Source organism: Eleutherodactylus coqui, chromosome 2 (assembly GCF_035609145.1).
Source record: "Eleutherodactylus coqui strain aEleCoq1 chromosome 2, aEleCoq1.hap1, whole genome shotgun sequence".
NCBI lineage: Eukaryota > Metazoa > Chordata > Amphibia > Anura > Eleutherodactylidae > Eleutherodactylus > Eleutherodactylus coqui.
This window is the reverse complement of record NC_089838.1, coordinates 6,421,094-6,448,928: the sequence shown is the minus strand read 5'-3', so window position 1 is coordinate 6,448,928 and position 27,835 is coordinate 6,421,094. Positions and strand designations below refer to the sequence as shown.

Sequence of the window (27,835 nt, the reverse complement as noted above, 5' to 3'; positions counted from 1 at the left end):
TTCTAGCGCCCCCTCTGTGGCGCTCCCTTCTAGCGCCCCCTCTGTGGCGCTCCCTTCTAGCGCCCCCTCTGTGGCGCTCCCTTCTAGCGCCCCCTCTGTGGCGCTCCCTTCTAGCGCCCCCTCTGTGGCGCTCCCTTCTAGCGCCCCCTCTGTGGCGCTCCCTTCTAGCGCCCCCTCTGTGGCGCTCCCTTCTAGCGCCCCCTCTGTGGCGCTCCCTTCTAGCGCCCCCTCTGTGGCGCTCCCTTCTAGCGCCCCCTCTGTGGCGCTCCCTTATAGCTCCCCCTCTGTGGCGCTCCCTTATAGCGCCCCCTCTGTGGCGCTCCCTTATAGCGCCCCCTCTGTGGCGCTCCCTTATAGCGCCCCCTCTGTGGCGCTCCCTTCTAGCGCCCCCTCTGTGGCGCTCCCTTATAGCGCCCCCTCTGTGGCGCTCCCTTATAGCACCGCCTCTGTGGCTCTCCTTATAGTGCCCCCTGTTTGTTACAAGTGACCTTGTTTTGTCATAGTGAACCCCTTTGTGGCCCCTTTTAGCTATAGTGACCCCCTTTGGCTCCACTTATCATGCCCCCGTCTACTAACTACTTTCATCTACAGTAAAGTCATCGCTCACAGGTCCTGGCAACGTGCCACACACGGCATGGCTTCACCCACCAGAGTGCTGTTGGGACCTATAAGTGATGGCTGACTAAGACCAAGGATTAATTAGTGGAGAGGGCAACCCGACAGTGGGTGGAACAGTGGCTTGTCCTCCCAGAACAGTGAGACAACTTCCCTAATCCGGAACTATCCAGTTGAGTTTGGACATACTTTTCCCAGCTATGTAGCCATAAACTCCCCGCTCCATTATTTGCCGCTCAGGATGTTCGAAAATCTGGGTGACAAGCGATACAATACTGACCTTCCATTTCTATTTGTAACAGTACCACCAAAGCCTACAGATCTGCCGCCCTCTCCATCATCATACAAGAACAGAACCCCTAACCTGAAAACCTTTCCTCGGGGACGCCCCAGGATGGATGAAGGTACGCCTCCAACAGGAGAGAAGTCAAGCAAGATCTCGGATCTCATCAGCCGATTTGAAGGCAGGTTAGTATTTTGGGTTTGTTTTTCTCACAGGTGAAAAAATGTACATCCAGTTGAGCCTGTTGAGTGATCGAGTAGTTGGGCCACCAGTAGTGTTCCCCCTGTTAGTGGCCACGATAGCAAGTGTTCCCCCTGTTAGTGGCCACGATAGCAAGTGTTCCCCCTGTTAGTGGCCGCGATAGCAAGTGTTCCCCCTGTTAGTGGCCGCGATAGCAAGTGTCCCCCCTGTTAGTGGCCGCGATAGCAAGTGTCCCCCCTGTTAGTGGCCGCGATAGCAAGTGTCCCCCCTGTTAGTGGCCGCGATAGCAAGTGTCCCCCCTGTTAGTGGCCGCGATAGCAAGTGTCCCCCCTGTTAGTGGCCGCGATAGCAAGTGTCCCCCCTGTTAGTGGCCGCGATAGCAAGTGTCCCCCCTGTTAGTGGCCGCGATAGCAAGTGTCCCCCCTGTTAGTGGCCGCGATAGCAAGTGTCCCCCCTGTTAGTGGCCGCGATAGCAAGTGTCCCCCCTGTTAGTGGCCGCGATAGCAAGTGTTCCCCCTGTTAGTGGCCGCGATGGCAAGTGTTTCCCATTATCACCTGCAATACTACTTTTAACCACAAATCTTTCCATAGACTCCAATGCAACAGCGCCACCAGCTGTACAAGTTTATTCAGACCTGAACTTAGCCTTTGGACCTGAATAACTCTGGAATTAACTACCATTATGAATTGCTAAGCAGCTTCTTAGGGCCCCTGTCCAGGGGTGTGATTTCGCAGGCGGTAAATCGCTGGCGAATCACGCCAACTGAAGCTTTCCATAGCGTTTCTATGGAAAGCGCCGGCCCTGTGTCCACGAGCAGAGAACCATTGCAATTCTGCGCTCGCGGCCGGCAATTCGTAGCATGCTGCGGATGGCCCTGATTCTCCGCGGTCAGCCTATCTATCAGATTAGGCTGACCGGCGGAGATTCATCTGCGGCTCCTGCTCCCGGGCAGCGGCTCCCACGGGATATCGCAATGCCCGTGGACAGGGGGCCTTAACATCATCAAAAGTATCTCTTTTAGTGATACTCCTCTTGGTTCCAAAGCCTGTTTGCGCTTTCATGACCAACTGATTTTTCAGTTTTTCTTGTCACATTCTTAGAGCCGCAACTTTTCAGTTTTTCCATTGACCTTTTTTGTGGGACAAGTTGTATTTTTTATTGCCATTGTTTTTGGATGCACATAATGTATTGTATTACTTTTTTATAATTATTTTTAATGGTGATTGCTATAAAAAAAAAAATTCGGCCATTTTGTTTTTTTTGTGTGTTTTTATTTTTAATTTAATATATATTTTAAACTCTTTATTTTTTCCCACTAGGGGACATGAATATCACAATTTTTTTATCATTCTTATAATACACTGCTATACTTCAGTATAGCAGTGTAATATACAGCCTATGAAGCTCAGCCAGAGGCTGCGCCTCACAAGCCACAGGAGCTGTCAGACCCGGAAGCCATATTCAAGCTTCTGGGTGCCATAGAAACCCCTTCGGGACCCTTGTGATCACATCACAGGGTCCGATGAGTGATAGAGGGAGCCCCCTCCCTCTGTCAGCCCTTTATACAGCGGAGATCAGTGGTTTCACCTGTCGCAGCATTTGAGTTGGAGCTCTCATCAGACAGCCAAGGCCCGCTGCCCTTGCCAGGTTTCTGATGCGCCATGTAAAAAGGCGTATGCATTGATCTAAAACCCCTCCATGACTAATTTAAAAAGTAGTCGTTAAGGGGTTAATGTATTTATACCAAGAAAACTGCAATCTCTTTAACCTTTGCCCTCCTGCTTATGCAACGCTCCTATTTTATGGTGACGTCTATTATCTGTTGGCATGCCGCTCGGTGCATATCCTTGTTCTCAGCGAGGTCTTCCTCTCTCCATGTGGTGACATCTAGGTGGAGCTGAGGAAGAGCCCAGGTCTTCCTATGTAGCCTTTCCCTTCAGTGCTATCTTAGCACCTGGACGTTAACCGTTTCCTTTGCAGCAATGCTATTCCTGTGTGACAGGGTGTGACGAATTATTGGAGAGCGCACATGGCCGCCGGGCTCCGTGCCAGAGGACTCGGCACTGTGCAACGTGTAACCATGCTACTAGGTAGAAGAGTCCATCACATTCTCTCACACAGCCTTAGCATTAGACCCCGTTTGCATCCGCTTCAGAGCCTGCGGCGCAGGTCTGGCATTAAATCCTGGACAAAGTAGCACAACAAGCTGCACTATTTCATCTGGGAGCATTTCATCCGGCATACCGGAAGTTAGTCTATCCTCCGTGCTTAAAGTCCTCACAGTAATTTCTTACGCGTTTCAAGCCTATGAGACGTCACAGCATAATGAGAGGTGTATATTTATAAAGAACACAGACCTATAGAAACGCAGGTAAATTCAACCCCTCATATACCGGAGGGTACAAAAATAAACAGAAATGTAAATGTAATAAGAACATACTAAAAAAAAAGTAATGAGAACAATGCCAATATAATAAAATAAAAAAAATGCATGAATCTACAAGAAGCAAAAAAAACATGAAAAACGCAAGAAGCAAAAAAAAAATTAAATGCATAAAAATACAAAAAAAGAATGAAAAACAAAGTAGAAAAAATTTAAAAAGCATAAAACGCAAAAAGTAAACAAAAGCATGAAAAATGCAAAGAGCAAAAAAACCTGCATTTTTCATGTGTTCTTTTTTTCATGCTTTTCTCTTTTTTCCTCTCTCCTTCTTCATGTGGCTTTTCTCCATTATCCCAGTGTTTTTGGTAATTTATTGTTTTTTACATTTTTCATTGTTTTGTTTGAATTTTCCTTTTTTTTGTTTTTGCTCTTCGCATTCTCATACAAAATCCACAAATAAGTATCTGAAATTAAAGGCCGTCTGGTTGCCGGAGAGCTTTGCTGCTCCAACTGTCTTAAAATGGCAAAAAGAGCCGTCCTTACCCTTGTTGCGGATGATGTAATCGGAAGTCACTTGACCACTGCAGCATCACCATTCTGAAATCTTGGCATCATGGCGCCCAGGATGCAAGCGCTGGTGCCAGGAGAACGCTGCAGCCTCTGATTGACTGCTGTGGTCAGGTGACTTCTGATTACATCATCAGCCGCGATCGTCACCAGGAGGACAGCTGGGCAGCAGCGCTGGATCCTCGCGGTACGGTGAAGTACAGCTCCTTGTTATATTAAGGGAGTTGGAGCTATAAGAGTAATATGACTAATGTGTCATTCACACACTGAATACTTTTCTGTTTTCCAGCCCTTCCGAGACCCGAAAAGAAAGTCCAGATCTGAATAATGGACCTGCTCACAGGACTGTCACTAAAGTCATTCTCCAACCCAGGCCGTTTACAGAACACCCTCTTCTCCAAAAACAATCTGTAAGTGTGGAGATCTGTCAAGAAGAACCAAAACCCAAGCACAATGGAACAGTAGGCCCCGATCCCGGGGAATATGTGGAGAGCGACGCACTACCTTGCCCTGGGAATAAGACTGAGGTTGAACCTCTTCCTTCTAAACCACAAGTACCTCCAGCTACAGTATCTTCTAATCAGGGTCCAAGAGACCCGGCACCCCAGACAACTCATAGAACACCCGCCTCGGGGATACAATGTTCTCCACCGATGGACACACAAAGTTCTTCTGAAACGACAGAACCTTCCACCGAACACATGTTATCTCCTTCATACGAAGCAACAGTACAAAACCTTCTGAATGGAGAAGGACCCCAGACCTCCAGGAATAACTCTATACAACCCAGCCATAAGGGTCTTATCAATGAGGGCTACCAAGAAACAGAACCCCCTAGTAGATTGTCATCTGAGGACAACGATCTAGAAAGCAATAACCTCAAGTCCACCTCAAGTCAACCTGAAGAAATCAAGGTATGTACAATGACCGTGTTGGCTGCAGTGGAAGGTGTCCTCTAGGACATGTAGTGGGACAGAGGAGACATGGATTTGTCCCTGTATGAGGCTACTGTCCATGGTTTTAGATAGGACTTTAACCCTTTGCAATCTAATTTTGGATTCAGGGTTTCCTAGGGGGCTTTCTCTTACTGCTATTATACAATGGTGCCACCTGCTGGCTAGAACAATACTGCCATATGGGACATGCTGGAGAGGGTCCCCTCCTCCCCCCGACAACAGAGCGGACAGTAATATAGAGTAAAAATACCCTGCTGGATGTCTTCCGACATCAGAGCTGTACAGCCTCCAATCAGAATGTCTTAAGACGTCAGACAGTGGATTGGAAAGGGTTAGACCTTCCAACACTATGTGGAGAGTTATCATAGTGCTGTCTCTAAGGATGAATGATATATTCAGCTCTGCTTCACTTGTCAGTACAGCTGGAGGTGCCTAATATATCACAGCTGCATTGTTTGGTTGGCCATGGTAATCTACTGTATGCATTGACCCCATCTCTGCCCTAGACCACCAGGGATTCTGATATTAAGGCCTCAAGTCCACGCCATGCGCAGATTTTTCATGCAGATTTCTGCAGCGGATGCACTGCGAGTCATCATTAGGGCTCAAGCAGACGCTCGGGTCGGCTCTCGCTGCGAGAATTCTCACAGCGGGATGCAACCCATGCCCCAGCAGTGACCCGCGGCGTCTCCTTCTCCACTCTATGTGCCGGCTGCCGCCCAGCTGGCACGTGTGCAGAACAGAGTTGGCGTGTCAGCACTGACATTTCTTTGTGGGCCTCTGAGACCTGCACAGAGATAGGACATGCCGCGATTTGTTTATTGCACGAGTTTTCACACGGTCAAAATCATGGCCGTCTGCATAGGATTGCATAAACGAATGCAATCCTATGGCAGCGGGCATGGGCGGAAAATTTGTGGGAAATCCCGCTGCAGAATTTCCGCCCGTGTGCATTCACCCTTCAATAGATTTTTTTTATTGCTTGCGGGAGATCGCGGATTGTGTTTTTTTCCGTAGATGCACTGTGATAAAATTCTGCAACCCCGCCTCCAAGTCTTTTCCCACCTCCCTTCAAATCTGCAGTGCACCCGCAACTCTATGGATGCACTGCGGATGGTAAGCTCCCATAGAGATGAATGGAGGCCATCTGCGCGTGATCCGCGGTAAAATACAGCATACTGCGAGTTATTATCCGCAGATCAAATAATAACAAATCCACAAGTGCGGACGCCCAATGCTTCTCTATGGGGGGCTTGATTCGCGGATCTCGTGTGTGGGTGCCACACGTGGATTCCGCAAATCAAATCCACCCGTGGATATTGGGCCAAATTGCTTTAACTACTCTGGATGGTATCATTAACCATTTCTCTAACCTAGACCACTAGGGATGTTGACATTAATCACCACGGATGCTGACGTTAACCCCTTTAATGGCCGTAGACCACCACAGATGCCGATATTAACCCCTTTAACTATTCTGAATCACCATGATGTTGCAATTTATCTTATCTCTACCCCACGTCACCAGAAAAGGTGTCATACCCCCTTTAACTGCCCTAGACCACCACAGATGCTGACATTAACCCCTTTAATGGCCCTAGACCACCACAGATGCTGACATTAACCTCTCTAACTGACCTAAATCATCAAGGATGGTGTCTTTAATCCTATAGCCTGGTTTAGACACAACAATTATCGCTCAAAAAATCTTTTTGCCCTAGAACAACAGAGGAGATATCATTAACCCCTTCACTGCCCTAGACCTCTAAAAAAGCTGACAAGAATACCTTTGACTGCCCTAGACCACCAGGGATTTTAATGATGGACTCCTTTTTTGCTCTAGACTACCAGGGATGCTGCCATTAACTCCTTTAACTGCTGGGGATGGTGTCACACGCCCTAGACCTCTGAGAGTGGTGTTGTTAACCCTTGCTTTGCCCTAGACAACTAGGGATGTTAATGATGACCTCATTTTCTGCCAAAGATCAACTGGGAATTCTGGCAGTAATCCTTCTATGGTGAAGACCACATTAACCCCTTTACTGACTTCCATTCATCAGAGTTGCAGACATTAACCCCTTATCTGCCTGGAGCCCAGGGATGTTAATATAAGCCCATGAACAACCCTAGTAATTCTTTGGCATTATATAGCAAGTTCTATTTGTTGCTGATTTCTGGGTGTAGGAGGAACAGCGGCCAGGTCCCTAAGTGCTCCACGCTACAGCTACAAAGGTTAGAGGGAACATTGCTGACAGCTGAGGGTTTGCTACAATTGTCTCCAGTGTAGGCAGTCTTCTAGCAGACTATGGGCTGATACAATCTTATGGTCAATTTAAAGTGTATCAGTCCAAGAGAGAGAGAGAATTCTGCTGCCCGTATAGTTGGCTCACAAAGGCAATTGTAGCAAACCCTCAGCTCTAAGAATTCTTAGGTCTGTATTAGGACTGCACCTATCCCAAAGAATACGCATTTATACCTGTGAACGCCTATGGTGTTGTGTTGTCGTTGCTGGAGGTAGATTGGCCTCCGCCTTGCGGTCCCCTGCAGGTAATGGCGCCGCTAGGAGACGCACAATCTGACACGGGCGACTGTTTCTGAAACTGCAGCTGCAGAATATAGGACATGCTGAGTCGCCGACTTCTGTAATTGGCGCTGCGCTCGGTGCCAGAGTTGCTCTATAGAGATTAATTATCTCTGTGATCCGCCGGCTCTGCTGTCAAAAACCGTAACGCCAGAGAGAATCAGAAGGAGCGAACCTCCTCTCGGTGTTTGAGGATTTATCACGTCTTTCTTCATTTATTCATGAACGCCTCAGATAAACCAAATGCAAGACAGGTGCCGCATTACAGCGCCAGTGTCGGTGTTTAAGATGTAGCAGTGCCGAATTTGTCATGTAGCACAATTCATTGTCCTACAGCAAGCAAACCTGCTACATTCTCTTAATTGTGAGTGAGCCCTAAATCATTAGCCGGCCCATTCACCAGCTCTGTTACATTTATATATCCACGGTTTACCACAAATGGAATAAAAAATTATATAACTACCCAAAAGTCTGGCCGTATGGCCCCTTAGTTACCAGAAAACTTGTGCAGTCCCGCTTAGGTCTACCAGCCAGATGATCATCTTTCTCCATATGGTAGCATCTTGTGGAGCTGCAACTCAATCACTCAGTTCTGCCATTGTATATTTATGCTATGAGCTTGGTTCTGGTATTGTATCTATGTACTGATACTGGTTCTGGTGTAGTATTTTTGTACTGATCTTGGTTCTGGTGCTGTATGTTATAATTTTTGTTTCTGGCACTTTTTATGTTCTGAGCTTGGTTGTGGTACTGTAGTTATGTTTTCGGCTTGGTTCTGGAGCTGAATTTATTTTACAAGCTTGGTCCTGGTATTGTATCTATTTACTGAGACAGGCTTGTGTTACATTCATGTTATAAGTTTGGTTCTGGTGCTGTATTTATATTATGAGCTTGGTTCTGGGGCTGTAGTTATTTTATAGGCTTGATTCTAATATTGTATCTACTGGTATGTACGGAGTTTGGTTCATGTTGTATTTGTTATGATATTGGTTCTGCCGCTGTACTTTTGTTATGAGCTTGGTTCTGGTATTGTGTCTTTGTACTGAGATTGGTTTGTGATGTATTTATGTTCTGAGCTTGGTTGTGGCGCTGTATTTATGTTACAAGCTTGGTTCTGCTGCAGTATATATTCTCCGAGCTGTTCTGGTGTGGGTATGTTGCTATCTTGCTTTGAGTATGAGCAGATTACAGGCTACCGATCAGTATAAAATATACGGTGATCCCTCGCTATATCGCGGTTCAATGATTGTGGCTTCAGTGCCTCACGGATCTTAGATAGACCATATATAATTGTGTTTTCGCTGAGTTTTTTGCTATATGGTGGAATTTTGTGGTACATACAGGAAATATGGTACGCCGCTAGCGCTTGCCAACGCGAGATTGTACACTGCACACTATTGGCTGCTGGAATGAGTTCTGTATTCTGGGTGCTGATTGGCTCACTGATCGCAGCATCGGTCTGTTTGTTTACTTTTGTGATTGTTTCACCCAAAAGATAGATTTGTGTAAATATAACGCCGCTACTTTGCGGATTTTCACGTATCGCAGGGGTCTCTGGAACGTTACCCCTGCAATAGACGAGGCATCACTGTATCACTTTTATCTTGTGACGGGAGGCCCCTAAAAAATTCTGCACAAAGGTCACGTTAACATTTGCTACATCTCTACTACAGTGCTCAGATAATACATACACTATAGTATTACAGCAGACATTAATGTATATACTGTACATATAGACCGTAGTGGAGGCAATTGTGTCCCCCCCCCCCCCCCCCCCCCGTTACATAAGAGGTCAGTGGTACTATGAATGACACATGATGATTACAAGGGCCCTTTTACAGATTATAGATCCTGCTGGGGGCCCCCGCTTCCCACCTCAAACATTGGGGTGGAGGGTTGGCCCTTAGGCACCTTGAGCCCCAGAGAGGGATGCCCCTCTCACTGTCACCCTCCGTCAGTTATTATCCCCGGCTTCTCTGGTGAGAACGCTGATACAGCTACTGCTTCCCGGTCACCCTGTAAGGGCACCTACCTCAGGTGCAGTTGTTTCGTGGATCCTTGGAACTGCAATCAGATGGGTGATAACAGAGTGGTTAGCAGCAGAGATGGTCATGCAGCGTCCCATATGGTGACCCCAGACACATGGCATACACTGAGGAGCTGGGAGGGTAAGATGCTGGCTTGTCACAGTGGCCCTTACCACGCTCCTTTCCGGAGGGATGCGCATAGCCAAGACTAGGGCACGCTGGGCTTTTTCCGTACACCCTGGCATGGGGATGCCCAATAAATAGGACAGGTTATGAGGTTGTCACGGGTGATGCCACCGTTCCGGCACCCACTGGCATTAACATCGGCGGGGAAATAATTGAGCCACAGACAAGAGTGTAGTACCTCAGGTCCCCAGGACGGTCAGGGCCTGGGAGAACTTAACTTAACTGTAGAAATACACAGGGCACAATTGGGAGCAATGACCTTGCAGGAAACATTAGCAGACTTGACCAGTAGTACCTCCACAAGGTGATCCAGAATTCAGATCACCCATGCGTGACAGACAAGCGGGTGTACCTCTACGCGGTGATCCAGACTTAGACGGCTGGGTAGGAAAACATAGACTTAGACAGTACCTCTGCACTGGGCCTTGAAAAGCACTCACTCATGGTTGCTCTCACTCTGCTTAGGTGGGGCTCACTCCTTTCTTCTCACATGCACATCCAAGCTGGGAAAACCTCTCCCCTTTTCTTCCATACTTCACTACACGAGGGCTGAAGGTGCCCCCATGTAGCTGGACCTCCTGACTCTGACTCCAGAACACATGGACCCTTTTTCCACTCTCAAGCACTCACTTTTATAACTTCACTCATACCACGTGACAGAATAGAATTGTTACATTTCAGACAGTCAGCTCACACTTTGTAGACATTAACCCATCACACGCTGCAGCTGTGCAATACACATAACACCATGACTAGACAGTTTTGTACAGAGCATTCACATAAGACATACATGTATGACATTATGGAGAGAGCCAGAAAAAGCATGTTATGGGCTACTGCAGCCCCCCCCCCCCCACTTAAAAAGCTGCCGACCCCGGTGCCTCCAAAACAGTGTATGAATCCGGAGTTGGGTCACCTCCAGTATGTGACTTCAAGTCTGCCTGAGAGGCCTCTGCGCAGTCACGGAGTGTGCAAGGCGAAACCTATAAACACAACTCCTACCCCCGGTTACCTATGTGAAGCATTAACCCACTCCAGGTGTACTGAGACTATAGGAAGTGTCATTTCTGAGTAAGGTTTTTCTTTTATGACAGCGTGTCAAGGATATGACTTGCAAGTACATTTAGAAATTCTACTACCAGGCTGAACAGAATTCAGGAACACTAGTATTGCTATGGAGCACATTCATAACTCTTCTCTCCAAAGACTACCGAGACAAGTGGAAGGACCATCACTTTCTCTATTGAGGATGAAACACACTGTGACCACCACAAAAATTAGAAAGGGCAACTCGCAAGAAAAAGAAACAAGAGACGAGTGGAATGACCATCCCTCTCCCTGAAACAAGTAGTACAAGGTGAAAGGAAGGCCCCGCCTACTGAGACAGATAGGACAGACAGCTAGCACTGAGACGTAACATAGGGGACACAGGAAAGCTCCAGCCATACACATAAATCATACATACCATACACTCAGCTTCATGCACACGGTGGCATTTCTAAGCTAAACATTGCAAAATTTGCATATGGCATTTATGGGAAAATATATTACTTTAAATTAGACATGAACAAGTTAGGTCAACACTAAGCACTATATTAAGCCTCCTGCACATTACTTAAACATTAACGTTGCATAACAAAATCATTTCAACATGAATTATAATAATAATCAGCAAACTATGAAAAGGGGAACATGGTAAATAACTTTGCAGTCCTTTGTTAAATGAAAGCGCTTAACTGGTGGAAAAAACGTGTCTGTAATACATAGAGTCCATCCTATGGGAGTGAGCTGGAGAGAGGAGAACATTAAAGTTTGGGCGCCATTTCAAGTAGTCCCGCGTGGAATGTGCAGTTCAAACATCTGTGAATTGCTTGAGCATTTTTTCTTTTTGGCTAGTACCTCTGCATCATTGCAGGCATGACGGTGTGGCACAAATATTTAATCCTGTTCATAGTGATGCCAAAAAGAAGTGGCGTCCTGCAGCATCCCGTAGGGTGACTCCGCACAGATGGCATACACTGAGGAGCTGGGAGGGCAAGATACTGGCTTGTCATGGCAGCAATTATCACGCTGCCTCCCGGAGGAACGCACGTAGCCACGGCTAGGGCAACGCTGAGCCTCTTCTGGACTCCTCCGATCTGGGGATGCCCAATAAACATTAGGACAGATGAAGGGGTTGTCACAGGCGCGGCTACACTTTCGACACCCACCGACATGAACATCAGCATGGAAATAATTGAGCCGCAGACAGTAATAGCGTAGCGCAGGTTGGAGCGGCCACCGTGGATGTAAAGGACTGCAGTAGCAGGATTACCTTAGTGGGCTGCCAGGAGCTGCAGCCGAGCCACCTGTGCAGCCAATCACGTACAGGGGGCATCACCCCTTGTTAATCTTGTCTCCACCAGGACTTCCTGGTGGCGTCAAGATACAATAATATCCAATTACAGTGCAGGAAAAATCAGTAGACCTGACCAGTAGTACCTCTACATGGTGATCCAGACTTCAGATCACCCGTGTGTGACAGACAAAAGAGTGTACCTCTATGCGGTGATCCAGACTTCAGACGGCCATGTAGGAAATTATAAACTCAGACAGTACCTCTGCACTGGGCCTTGATATGCACTCACTCACGGTTGCTCTCACTCTTCCAAGCTGGGAAAACCTCTCATCCTCTTCCATGCTTCACTGCACGAGGGCTGAAAAGGTGCCCCATGTAGCTGGACCTCTTGACTCTGACTCCAGAAGACATGGACCCTTTTCCCGCTCTCAAGCACTCTCATTTATAGACTCACTCATACCACATGAAGATAGAATTGTTACATTTACAGACAGTCAGCTCACATCAGCCAATAGTACCATTAGTAACAAAATGAATTTAAAGAACAAAAAAAACTGTATAAATTGTATGACCACGAATGCAAGAAGTCTGATCGGTAAAGTGGGTGAGCTTGACTGATGGAAACATGGCTTGATGATAAGTGCGATTGGGCGGTGAATTTACAGGGTTACAACCTCTTCAGAAGAGACCGTGGAAACCAAAAAGGGGGAGGGGTATGTCTGTACGTTAAATCCTATTTAATGCCGAGGCTACATGAGGATATAGGGGCAGGAGATGAACAGGTGGAATCTCTGTGGGTAGAAATACAGGGAGAAAAAAAATAACAAAATCCTGATAGGGGTTTTCTATAGACCACCAAAAGCAACAGAAGAAACTGAAATCTTACTACTAAGGCAGATAGAAGAGGTGTCAATCCGCAACGAAGTAATTATCATGGGGGACTTTAATTATCCAGATATAATATGGGAAAACGAAACCTGCAAATCTCACAGGGGTGATAAGTTCTTGAGAGCAATAAACGATAACTACCTTACCCAACTAGTGCAGGAACCAACTTACTGGACTTAGTATCAACTAACAAACGGACCGAATAATGGGGGTGCAGGTTGAGGGGCACTTGGGGAACAGTGACCACAATATAATCAACTTTCAGCTGTCATTCAATAGGAAGCCTTATCAGGGAGCGACAAAGAAACTAAACTTTAGTAAAGCAAAATTTGATGAGCTTAGAGCTACTATCGGTAACATTAAAGGAGATGTCCCGAGGCAGCAAGTGGGTCTATACACTTCTGTATGGCCATAATAATGCACTTTGTAATGTACATTGTGCATTAATTATGAGCCATACAGAAGTTATAAAAAGTTTTATACTTACCTGCTCCGTTGCTGGCGTCCTCGTCTCCATGGTGCCGACTAATTTTCGCCCTCCGATGGCCAAATTAGCCGCGCTTGCGCAGTCCGGGTCTTCTCCTCTTCTCTATGGGGCTCCGTGTAGCTCCGTGTAGCTCCGCCCCGTCACGTGCCGATTCCAGCCAATCAGGAGGCTGGAATCGGCAATGGACCGCACAGAAGCCCTGCGGTCCATGAAGACAGAGGATCCCGGCGGCCATCTTCAGCAGGTGAGTATGAAGACGCCGGACCGCCGGGATTCAGGTAAGCGCTGTGCGGGTGGTTTTTTTAACCCCTGCATCGGGGTTGTCTCGCGCCGAACGGGGGGGGGGGTTTAAAAAAAAAAAAAAACCCGTTTCGGCACGGGACATCTCCTTTAATTGGGACAACATCCTCAAAAATATCAGTACAGAGGACAAATGGGAAAAATTCAAAAGGATCCTAATCACCTAATGTGAGCAGTTCATACCCTTTAAAAATAAAAGAACTACAAGTAGAAGGAAACCAATGTGGCTCAACAAGACGGTAAGAGAGGCAATAAACAAAAAAAAGAAAGCGTTCAAACTACTAAAGCAAGAAGGCAGCGAAGAAGCGCTAAAATCGTACAGGGAAAAAAGCAAAATATGCAAAGATACGATCAAAACTGCCAAGGAGGAGGCAGAAAGACTGATCGCCTAAGAGAGCAAAAACAACCCGAAATTATTTTTCAACTATATTAACAGCAAAAGGATTTGCACCGAGAGCGCTGGCCCTTTAACAAATAATGCAGGAGAAATCATTGAAGATGATGGAGGGAAGGCAAATTTATTAAATAGTTTCTTTTCAAGCGTATTCACGAACCAAAAGGAAATGCCACACGAGATGCAGGGGACTAAAATGAACCTCTCACAAAATATCTCATGCCTAACGCAGGAGGAAGTGCGGAACAGATTAAAGAAGATAAAAATCGATAAATCGCCAGGCCCAGATGGAATACACCCAAGAGTACTAAGGGAACTAAGTGATGAGATAGCTAGGCCGCTATATCTAATATTTATGGATACTATCAAGACCGGGGTGGTACCATTTGGATTGGCGTATTGCCAATGTGGTTCCAATTTTAAAAAAGGGGTCCAAAAGTGAGCCAGGTAACTACAGGTCGGTAAGTCTCACTTCAGTAACTGGAAAAATATTCGAGAGACGCCATCGAAGAATACCTCAAGTAGAACAAAGGAATAACTCCTCACCAGCATGGATTCATGAAGGGTCGATCATGTCAGACCCTGGGCAGAAAAATGGCAAATGAAGTTCAATGTGGATAAATGTAAGGTTCTGCACATGGGCAGGAGAAACGGATGTCACCAATATACACTTAATGGGGTACTGCTAGGGAAAAGTGAGATGGAAAAACACCTGGGGGTACTAGTGGATTGTAGATTTAACTGGAGCAACCAATGCCAGTCAGCTGCTGCAAAATCTAATAAAGTCTTGGGGTGCAATAAAAGAGGTATAGGGATGAGGGACGAGAACATTATTCTACAGCTATATAAGGCACTTGTCAGGCCTCACATGGAATACTGCGCGCAGTTCTGGACTCCGGTGCTCAGGGAGGAGGTTGCAGTGCTGGAGGGGTACAAAGAAGGGCAACTAAACTAATACATGGAATGACGGGACTGGAATACCCAGAGAGGCACCAAAACTGGGATTATTCACCCCGGAAAAAAGACGTCCAAGGGGCGACCAAATAACTATGTATAAATACATGAGGGGACGATACAAGGATCTCTCCCATGATCTGTTTACACCCAGGACTGCAACGGTAACAAGAGGACATCCGCTACGACTAGAAGAAAGCAGGTTTCATCACCAACACAGAAGGGGGTTCTTTACTGTAAGAGCAGTGAGACTGTGGAACTCTCTGCCTGAGGACGTGGTGATGGCAAAATCCATAGAGGAGTTTAAGAGGGACTAGATGTCTTTCTGGAGGGGAAGGATATTACAGGATATAAATCTTAGGTTATTTGTTAATCCGGGTATACAGGCAGGTAGGAACTATTAGGGGTTGATCCAGGGAACAGTCTGATTGCCATTAGGGAGTTGGGAAGGAATTTTCCCCCAAATGGGCTAATTGGCTCCTGCCTCTTGGGGTTTTTTGCCTTCCTCTGGATCAACAACATAGGAGGATAAACAGGCTGAACTAGATGGACATTGTCTTCATTCAGCCTTACATACTATGTTACTTTGCAGACATTAACCCATCACACACTGCAGCTGTGCAATACACATAACACAATGACAAGACAGTTTTGCACTGAGCATCAACATGAGACAAGCATGTATGACATTACGAAGGGGGCCAGGAAAGCATGTACTGGGCCACTACAATTCGACAAGGCTTGATGTTGATGTAGCAGAGCCGGGCAGGTGACTGGATGTTGTAGCAGAGCCGGGCAGGTGACTGGATGATGTAGCAGAGCCGGGCAGGTGACTGGATGTTGTAGCAGAGCCGGGCAGGTGACTGGATGTTGTAGCAGAGCCGGGCAGGTGACTGGATGATGTAGCAGAGCCGGGCAGGTGACTGGATGATGTAGCAGAGCCGGGCAGGTGACTGGATGATGTAGCAGAGCCGGGCAGGTGACTGGATGATGTAGCAGAGCCGGGCAGGTGACTGGATGATGTAGCAGAGCCGGGCAGGTGACTGGATGATGTAGCAGAGCCGGGCAGGTGACTGGATGATGTAGCAGAGCCGGGCAGGTGACTGGATGATGTAGCAGAGCCGGGCAGGTGACTGGATGATGTAGCAGAGCCGGGCAGGTGACTGGATGATGTAGCAGAGCCGGGCAGGTGACTGGATGATGTAGTCGAGCCGGTAACAGGCCAGACAAGACTGGATAACAGAAAGTGACCTGATTTAGCAGTTTACAGGACCAGAACAAGGTTCAACTGCATTGATACTCAGGTGCGATATTGCTGAAGTCCAAAAATAAAAAGTAGTTAATGAGTTCATCAGGAACCAATGTGGCAACAGAAACCAAAGACTAGGGGTTGTTAACCATTGCATTGCTACAGTCGACCATAGTGCCAAAACATACTTGTCCAGGCCAAGAACCCAGCGACTGGTACGGAGGGCCAACAGACATGGCAGCATCTCTGAAGAGATGCAGATGGACGGTGCCAAAAAGATGATTGGCGCAGTAGGTGACAACGCCATCCTTCTCACTGGGGCCACTGGCTACCTTGGTGGACCTTCTACATAGTTACCCTCTAGGTCCCATACCTCCCTTCTTGACAGTCAGCCCCATCCTTCTCGGTGGGCCTCCAAAGCCCAGGCCCAAGAAGGATGCCCCTTCCTCCATGTCTGTCTCTTTCCTTCCAGAGTGACAATGTATGAAAAATATCCTTCAGTCAAGTTGTAAAAATTCTGTTCTATTTCTTGCTGGGAAAGTCGGGGGACAACCAGGATGTTTCCATCACCGCTCCCCAAAGAGTTGTCTGTCTGCTTCCTGTATGCTAAACTACTAGTTATGCAGCAGAATATTCCCATACAGCTATATACTGCTACATAACTAGGTGGACTTACCACCCCGCAGCCCAAGGAAGCTGTGTGACAACCTCAACTAGAGCTGCCGCGGCGGTCGCTGATGGTTGTCACGGTTAGGGAAAACGGAGGAAAGAAACCGATAGAAATAAGAAAAGTTGAAGAGAATTACAAATAACTTGACAGCCGAGGATCGCCCAGCGGCGTATATATATACTTACTGGTGAACTGTTTGTATTACTGTAGATGCCCTTTAAGTTATTATAATATGACCAATGGTTCTAACAGCAGAGCGCACTATACAGCAAGAGAGCATTCTCCTCCTGGAGGGATGCAGGTAATAAACAAATCCGAAATCCAGCGGTTTGTGGATTATCTTTAGAAGAGCCAAGTAAATGTCAGAAGACTTCCTAATTGGAAGCTATTTTGAATTGTTGCAATGTTGTTGTGTCCTGCTGCTATATAGAAGTCCAGGATCTCATTACCGCCACCCGATCACCGGCCTATACCACCTCATAAAAAGGAACTTTCCATTTTTCTAGGAGACAAATGAGCAAAAACTCCACAACATCGCCAATGAGCTTCTACAGACAGAAAGAGCCTATGTCTTCAGGCTGGAACTTCTGCAGGTAATGATATTCTATGTAACTGTTATAATAGTGCCCCCTATGTAGAAGAATTGGACTCCTATATTACTGCCCCTATGTAGAAGAATTCAACTACTATAATACCGCCTCCTATGTACAAGAATATAACTACTATAATACTGCCCCCTATGTACAAGAATATAACTACTATAATACTGCCCCCTATGTACAAGAATATAACTACTATAATGCTGTTCCTATGTACAAGAATATAGCTACTATAATACTGCCCCCTATGTAGAAGAATATAACTACTATAATACTGCCCACTATGTACAAGAATATAACTACTATAATACTGCCCCTATGTACAAGAATATAACTACTATAATACTGCCTCCTATGTACAAGAATATAACTACTATAATACTGCCCCTATGTACAAGAATATAATTACTATAATACTGCCACTATGTACAAGAATATAACTACTATAATACTGCTCCCTATGTACAAGGATATAACTACTATAATACTGCCCCCTATGTACAAGAATATAACTACTATAATACTGCCCCCTATGTACAAGAATATAACTACTATAATACTGCCCCTATGTACAAGAATATGACTACTATAATACTGCTCCCTATGTACAAGAATATACCTACTATAATACTGCCACTATGTACAAGAATACAACTACTATAATACTGCCTCCTATATACAAGAATATAACTACTATAATACTGCTCCTATGTACAAGAATATAACTACTATAATACTGCTCCTATGTACAAGAATATAACTACTATAATACTGCCCCCTATGTACAAGAATATAACTACTATAATACTGCTTCCTATGTACAAGAATATAACTACTATAATACTGCTTCCTATGTACAAGAATATAACTACTATAATACTGCCCCGATGTACAAGAATATAACTACTATAATACTGCCCCCTATGTACAAGAATATAACTACTATAATACTACCCCTATGTACAAGAATATAGCTACTATAATACTGCCACTATGTACAAGAATACAACTACTATAATACTGCCTCCTATATACAAGAATATAACTACTATAATACTGCTCCTATGTACAAGAATATAACTACTATAATACTGCTCCTATGTACAAGAATATAACTACTATAATACTGCCCCCTATGTACACGAATATAACTACTATAATACTGCTTCCTATGTACAAGAATATAACTACTATAATACTGCTTCCTATGTACAAGAATATAACTACTATAATACTGCCCCCTATGTACAAGACTATAACTACTATAATACTGCTCCCTATGTACAAGAATATAACTACTATAATACTGCTCCCTATGTACAAGAATATAACTACTATAATACTGCCCCCTATGTACAAGAATATAACTACTATAATACTGCCCCCTATGTACAAGAATATAACTACTATAATACCGCCCCCTATGTACAAGAATATAACTACTATAATACTGCCCCCTATGTACAAGAATATAACTACTATAATACTACCCCTATGCACAAGAATATAACTACTATAATACTGCCCCCTATGTACAAGACTATAACTACTATAATACTACCCCTATGTACAAGAATATAGCTACTATAATACTGCCCTCTATGTACAAGAATATAACTACTATAATACTGCTCCCTATGTACAAGAATATAACTACTATAATACTACCCCTATGTACAAGAATATAACTACTATAATACTGCCCTCTATGTACAAGAATATAACTACTATAATACTGCTCCTATGTACAAGAATATAACTACTATAATACTGCCCCCTATGTACAAGAATATAACTACTATAATACTGCTCCTATGTACAAGAATATAACTACTATAATACTGCCCTCTATGTACAAGAATATAACTACTATAATACTGCCCCCTATGTACAAGAATATAACTACTGTAATACTGCCCCCTATGTACAAGAATATAACTACTATAATACTGCTCCTATGTACAAGAATATAACTACTATAATACTGCCCCCTATGTACAAGAATATAACTACTATAATACCGCCCCCTATGTACAAGAATATAACTACTATAATACTGCCCCCTATGTACAAGAATATAACTACTGTAATACTGCTCCCTATGTACAAGAATATAACTACTATAATACTGCCCCCTATGAACAAGAATATAACTACTATAATACTGCCCCCTATGTACAAGAATATAACTACTATAATACTGCCCCCTATGTACAAGAATATAACTACTATAATACTGCCCCCTATGTACAAGAATATAACTACTATAATACTGCTCCCTATGTACAAGAATATAACTACTATAATACTGCCCCCCAATGTACAAGAATATAACTACTGTAATACTGCTCCCTATGTACAAGAATATAACTACTATAATACTGCCCCCTATGTACAAGAATATAACTACTATAATACTGCCCCCTATGTACAAGAATATAACTACTATAATACTGCCCCCTATGTACAAGAATATAACTACTATAATACTGCCCCCTATGTACAAGAATATAACTACTATAATACTGCCCCCTATGTACAAGAATATAACTACTATAATACTGCCCCCTATGTACAAGAATATAACTACTATAATACTACCCCTATGTACAAGAATATAACTACTATAATACTGCCCCCTATGTACAAGAATATAACTACTATAATACTGCCCCATATGTACAAGAATATAACTGCTATAATACTGCCTCCTATGTACAAGAATATAACTACTATAATACTGCCCCCTATGTACAAGAATATAACTACTATAATACCGCCCCCTATGTACAAGAATATAACTACTATAATACTGCCCCCTATGTACAAGAATATAACTACTATAATACTACCCCTATGCACAAGAATATAACTACTATAATACTGCCCCCTATGTACAAGACTATAACTACTATAATACTACCCCTATGTACAAGAATATAGCTACTATAATACTGCCCTCTATGTACAAGAATATAACTACTATAATACTGCTCCCTATGTACAAGAATATAACTACTATAATACTACCCCTATGTACAAGAATATAACTACTATAATACTGCCCTCTATGTACAAGAATATAACTACTATAATACTGCTCCTATGTACAAGAATATAACTACTATAATACTGCCCCCTATGTACAAGAATATAACTACTATAATACTGCTCCTATGTACAAGAATATAACTACTATAATACTGCCCTCTATGTACAAGAATATAACTACTATAATACTGCCCCCTATGTACAAGAATATAACTACTGTAATACTGCCCCCTATGTACAAGAATATAACTACTATAATACTGCTCCTATGTACAAGAATATAACTACTATAATACTGCCCCCTATGTACAAGAATATAACTACTATAATACCGCCCCCTATGTACAAGAATATAACTACTATAATACTGCCCCCTATGTACAAGAATATAACTACTGTAATACTGCTCCCTATGTACAAGAATATAACTACTATAATACTGCCCCCTATGAACAAGAATATAACTACTATAATACTGCCCCCTATGTACAAGAATATAACTACTATAATACTGCCCCCTATGTACAAGAATATAACTACTATAATACTGCCCCCTATGTACAAGAATATAACTACTATAATACTGCTCCCTATGTACAAGAATATAACTACTATAATACTGCCCCCCAATGTACAAGAATATAACTACTGTAATACTGCTCCCTATGTACAAGAATATAACTACTATAATACTGCCCCCTATGTACAAGAATATAACTACTATAATACTGCCCCCTATGTACAAGAATATAACTACTATAATACTGCCCCCTATGTACAAGAATATAACTACTATAATACTGCCCCCTATGTACAAGAATATAACTACTATAATACTGCCCCCTATGTACAAGAATATAACTACTATAATACTGCCCCCTATGTACAAGAATATAACTACTATAATACTACCCCTATGTACAAGAATATAACTACTATAATACTGCCCCCTATGTACAAGAATATAACTACTATAATACTGCCCCATATGTACAAGAATATAACTGCTATAATACTGCCTCCTATGTACAAGAATATAACTACTATAATACTGCCTCCTATGTACAAGAATATAACTACTATAATACTGCCCCCTATGTACAAGAATATAACTACTATAATACTGCCCCCTATGTACAAGAATATAACTACTATAATACTGCCCCCTATGTACAAGAATATAACTACTATAATACTGCCCCCTATGTACAAGAATATAACTACTATAATACTGCCCCATATGTACAAGAATATAACTACTATAATACTGCCTCCTATGTACAAGAATATAACTACTATAATACTGCCCCCTATGTACAAGAATATAACTACTATAACACTGCCCCCTATGTACAAGAATATAACTACTATAATACTGCCCCCTATGTACAAGAATATAACTACTATAATACTGCCCCCTATGTACAATAATATAACTACTATAATACTGCCTCCTATGTACAAGAATATAACTACTATAATACTGCCCCATATGTACAAGAATATAACTGCTATAATACTGCCCCCTATGTACAAGAATATAACTACTATAATACTGCCCCCTATGTACAAGAATATAACTACTATAATACTGCCCCCTATGTACAAGAATATAACTACTATAATACTGCCCCCTATGTACAAGAATATAACTACTATAATACTGCCCCCTATGTACAAGAATATAACTACTATAATACTGCCCCCTATGTACAAGAATATAACTACTATAATACTGCCCCCTATGTACAAGAATATAACTACTATAATACTACCCCTATGTACAAGAATATAACTACTATAATACTGCCCCCTATGTACAAGAATATAACTACTATAATACTGCCCCATATGTACAAGAATATAACTGCTATAATACTGCCTCCTATGTACAAGAATATAACTACTATAATACTGCCTCCTATGTACAAGAATATAACTGCTATAATACTGCCCCCTATGTACAAGAATATAACTACTATAATACTGCCCCCTATGTACAAGAATATAACTACTATAATACTGCCCCCTATGTACAAGAATATAACTACTATAATACTGCCCCCTATGTACAAGAATATAACTACTATAATACCGCCCCCTATGTACAAGAATATAACTACTATAATACCGCCCCCTATGTACAAGAATATGACTACTATAATACTGCTCCTATGTACAAGAATATAACTACTATAATACTGCCCCCTATGTACAAGAATATAACTACTGTAATACTGCTCCCTATGTACAAGAATATAACTACTATAATACTGCCCCCTATGAACAAGAATATAACTACTATAATACTGCCCCCTATGTACAAGAATATAACTACTATAATACTGCCCCCTATGTACAAGAATATAACTACTATAATACTGCCCCCTATGTACAAGAATATAACTACTATAATACTGCTCCCTATGTACAAGAATATAACTACTATAATACTGCCCCCCAATGTACAAGAATATAACTACTGTAATACTGCTCCCTATGTACAAGAATATAACTACTATAATACTGCCCCCTATGTACAAGAATATAACTACTATAATACTGCCTCCTATGTACAAGAATATAACTGCTATAATACTGCCTCCTATGTACAAGAATATAACTACTATAATACTGCCTCCTATGTACAAGAATATAACTACTATAATACTGCCCCCTATGTACAAGAATATAACTACTATAATACTGCCCCCTATGTACAAGAATATAACTACTATAATACTGCCCCCTATGTACAAGAATATAACTACTATAATACTGCCCCCTATGTACAAGAATATAACTACTATAATACTGCCCCATATGTACAAGAATATAACTACTATAATACTGCCTCCTATGTACAAGAATATAACTACTATAATACTGCCCCCTATGTACAAGAATATAACTACTATAACACTGCCCCCTATGTACAAGAATATAACTACTATAATACTGCCCCCTATGTACAAGAATATAACTACTATAATACTGCCCCCTATGTACAATAATATAACTACTATAATACTGCCTCCTATGTACAAGAATATAACTACTATAATACTGCCCCATATGTACAAGAATATAACTGCTATAATACTGCCTCCTATGTACAAGAATATAACTACTATAATACTGCCTCCTATGTACAAGAATATAACTACTATAATACTGCCCCCTATGTACAAGAATATAACTACTATAATACTGCCCCCTATGTACAAGAATATAACTACTATAATACTGCCCCCTATGTACAAGAATATAACTACTATAATACTGCCCCCTATGTACAAGAATATAACTACTATAATACCGCCCCCTATGTACAAGAATATAACTACTATAATACCGCCCCCTATGTACAAGAATATGACTACTATAATACTGCTCCTATGTACAAGAATATAACTACTATAATACTGCCCCCTATGTACAAGAATATAACTACTGTAATACTGCTCCCTATGTACAAGAATATAACTACTATAATACTGCCCCCTATGAACAAGAATATAACTACTATAATACTGCCCCCTATGTACAAGAATATAACTACTATAATACTGCCCCCTATGTACAAGAATATAACTACTATAATACTGCTCCCTATGTACAAGAATATAACTACTATAATACTGCCCCCCAATGTACAAGAATATAACTACTGTAATACTGCTCCCTATGTACAAGAATATAACTACTATAATACTGCCCCCTATGTACAAGAATATAACTACTATAATACTGCCTCCTATGTACAAGAATATAACTACTATAATACTGCCCCATATGTACAAGAATATAACTGCTATAATACTACCCCCTATGGACAAGAATATAACTACTATAATACTGCCCCCTATGTACAAGAGTATAACTACTATAATACTGCCCCCTATGGACAAGAATATAACTACTATAATACTGCCCCCTATGTAAAAGAATATAACTACTATAATACTGCCCCCTATGTACAAGAATATAACTACTATAATACTGCCTCCTATGTACAAGAATATAACTACTATAATACTGCCTCCTATGTACAAGAATATAACTACTATAATACTGCCCCCTACGTACAAGAATATAACTACTATAATACTGCCCCCTATGTACAAGAATATAACTACTATAATACTGCCCCCTATGTACAAGAATATAACTACTATAACACTGCCCCCTATGTACAAGAATATAACTACTATAACACTGCCCCCTATGTACAAGAATATAACTGCTATAATACTGCCCCCTATGTACAAGAATATAACTACTATAATACTGCCCCCTATGTACAAGAATATAACTACTATAATACTGCCCCCTATGTACAAGAATATAACTGCTATAATACTGCCCCCTATGTACAAGAATATAACTACTATAATACTGCCCCCTATGTACAAGAATATAACTACTATAATACTGCCCACTATGTACAAGAATATAACTACTATAATACTGTCCCCTATGTACAAGAATATAACTACTATAATACTGCCCCCTATGTACAAGAATATAACTACTATAATACTGCCCCTATGTACAAGAATATAACTACTATAATACTGCTCCCTATGTACAAGAATATAACTACTATAATACTGCCCCCTATGTACAAGAATATAACTACTATAATACTGCCCCCTATGTACAAGAATATAACTACTATAATACTGCTCCTATGTACAAGAATATAACTACTATAATACTGCCCCCTATGTACAAGAATATAACTACTATAATACTGTCCCCTATGTACAAGAATATAACTACTATAATACTGCCCCCTATGTACAAGAATATAACTACTATAATACTGCCTCCTATGTACAAGAATATAACTACTATAATACTGCTCCTATGTACAAGAATATAACTACTATAATACTGCTCCCTATGTACAAGAATATAACAGGATTCTGTGTCAGCCTCATTTCCGGTTCTCATTGGCGCTGTTCAGAAGACGCAGTTATGCTCTCTGGTTCACTGTTTTGGGGGTATCTTGGAGACAATCTGCAGACAAGTCACCTTGGATCTTCATTTAATCTATATTTTGACATTTTTTGTTCCAGACCTTTAACAAAGCCCTCGAGAATGAAGCCAAGAAAGGGTCCTTCCCACTGGACGTTCCTAACAAAATATTTTCCAACATTTCCTCAATCCACAGCTTCCACTCATCGTTCCTACTGCCGGAGCTGGAGGGCAGAATGAATGAATGGTGAGTAGTATAGTGTTATATTAATGCTTTATGTAGCCACCATGATGGCCGGCCTTAAAGCTGCTTCACCCTTTAATACCATGTCCCTAGAGGGTGTCGCAGCACCGTTTCTGTGTTACAGAGCTCCGAATCCCCTTTAATGCATGTATACACTGACTCCACCAGCAGAATAGTGAGTGCAGCTCTGGAGTATAATACAGGATGTAACTCAGGAGCAGTATAGGATAACTAATGTATGTCCACAGTGACTCCACCAGCAGAATAGTGAGTGCAGCTCTGGAGTATAATACAGGATGTAACTCAGGATCAGTACAGGATAAGTAATGTATGTACACAGTGACTCCACCAGCAGAATAGTGAGTGCAGCTCTGGAGTATAATACAGGATGTAACTCAGGAGCAGTATAGGATAACTAATGTATGTCCACAGTGACTCCACCAGCAGAATAGTGAGTGCAGCTCTGGAGTATAATACAGGATGTAACTCAGGATCAGTAATGTATGTACACAGTGACTCCACCAGCAGCAGAATAGTGAGTGCAGCTCTGGAGTATAATACAGGATGTAACTCAGGATCAGTACAGGATAAGTAATGTATGTACACAGGGACTCCACCAGCAGAATAGTGAGTGCAGCTCTGCAGTATAATACAGGATGTAACTCAGGATCAGTACAGGATAAGTAATATATGTACACAGTGACTCCACCAGCAGAATAGTGAGTGCAGCTCTGGAGTATAATACAGGATGTAACTCAGGATCAGTACAGGATAAGTAATGTATGTATACAGTGATTCCACCAGCAGAATAGTGAGTTCAGCTCTGGGGTATAATACAGTTTGTCACTCAGGAGCAGTACAGGATAAGTAATGTGTGTACACAGTGACTCCACCAGCAGAATAGTGAGTGCAGCTCTGGGGTATAATACAGGATGTAACTCAGGATCAGTACAGGATAAGTAATGTATGTACACAGTGACTCCACCAGCAGAATAGTGAGTGCAGCTCTGGGGTATAATACAGGATGTAACTCAGGATCAGTACAGGATAAGTAATGTATGTACACAGTGACTCCACCAGGGGCCGCCGCTCTTCAGCTGGCCGATGACCGAGGCCGCCGCTCTTCAGCTGGCCGATGACCGGGGCCGCCGCTCTTCAGCTGGCCGATGACCGGGGCCGCCGCTCTTCAGCTGGCCGATGACCGGGGGCCGCCGCTCTTCAGCTGGCCGATGACCGGGGGCCGCCGCTCTTCAGCTGGCCGATGACCGGGGGCCGCCGCTCTTCAGCTGGCCGATGACCGGGGGCCGCCGCTCTTCAGCTGGCCGATGACCGGGGGCCGCCGCTCTTCAGCTGGCCGATGACCGGGGGCCGCCGCTCTTCAGCTGGCCGATGACCGGGGGCCGCCGCTCTTCAGCTGGCCGATGACCGGGGGCCGCCGCTCTTCAGCTGGCCGATGACCGGGGGCCGCCGCTCTTCAGCTGGCCGATGACCGGGGGCCGCCGCTCTTCAGCTGGCCGCTGGGTCAGTGTTAATGCATTGAACTGAGGCAGACACTGGAGTGGCAGCTACGTTGATGGAAACCTAAAAAGTCATGATTTTTTGAATGTGGGGAGAAGAAAACTAAAATGAAAAAAAAATGTCCATGTCCTTAAAGGGTTAAGGTCAATGAGCGTTGTGTAAATACTGTATGTGTGCATCAAGCTCCCCCTGGTGGTGGCTGCCAGCAGCTCCGCTGGAGTCTTACCTGTTCTTATGATCGGTCGGCATGCACAAATTTACTGTTGAGCCCTCCAGAAAAGCTGGGTGATGACGTCTCCGCTAGGTGTAATATACGGTCACCCAGCTTTCCCAGTTGTGGATGAAACTTGGAAAACACTG

At 43.0% G+C, this 27,835-nt stretch overlaps 1 protein-coding gene across 4 annotated transcripts in view; it reads left to right on the top strand.

Moving 5' to 3' along the window:
• FGD4 (FYVE, RhoGEF and PH domain containing 4) overlaps positions 1–27,835 on the top strand; it is a 133,040-nt gene that overhangs the window by 85,320 nt on the left and 19,885 nt on the right. For all 4 annotated transcript variants that reach the window (XM_066590223.1, XM_066590224.1, XM_066590226.1 and 1 more), the window contains exons 3-6: positions 918–1,083; positions 4,340–4,964; positions 17,587–17,673; positions 25,815–25,960. In XM_066590223.1, the coding sequence (XP_066446320.1) occupies positions 918–1,083; positions 4,340–4,964; positions 17,587–17,673; positions 25,815–25,960 (1,024 nt within the window). The remainder of the gene's footprint in view (positions 1–917; positions 1,084–4,339; positions 4,965–17,586; positions 17,674–25,814; positions 25,961–27,835) is intronic.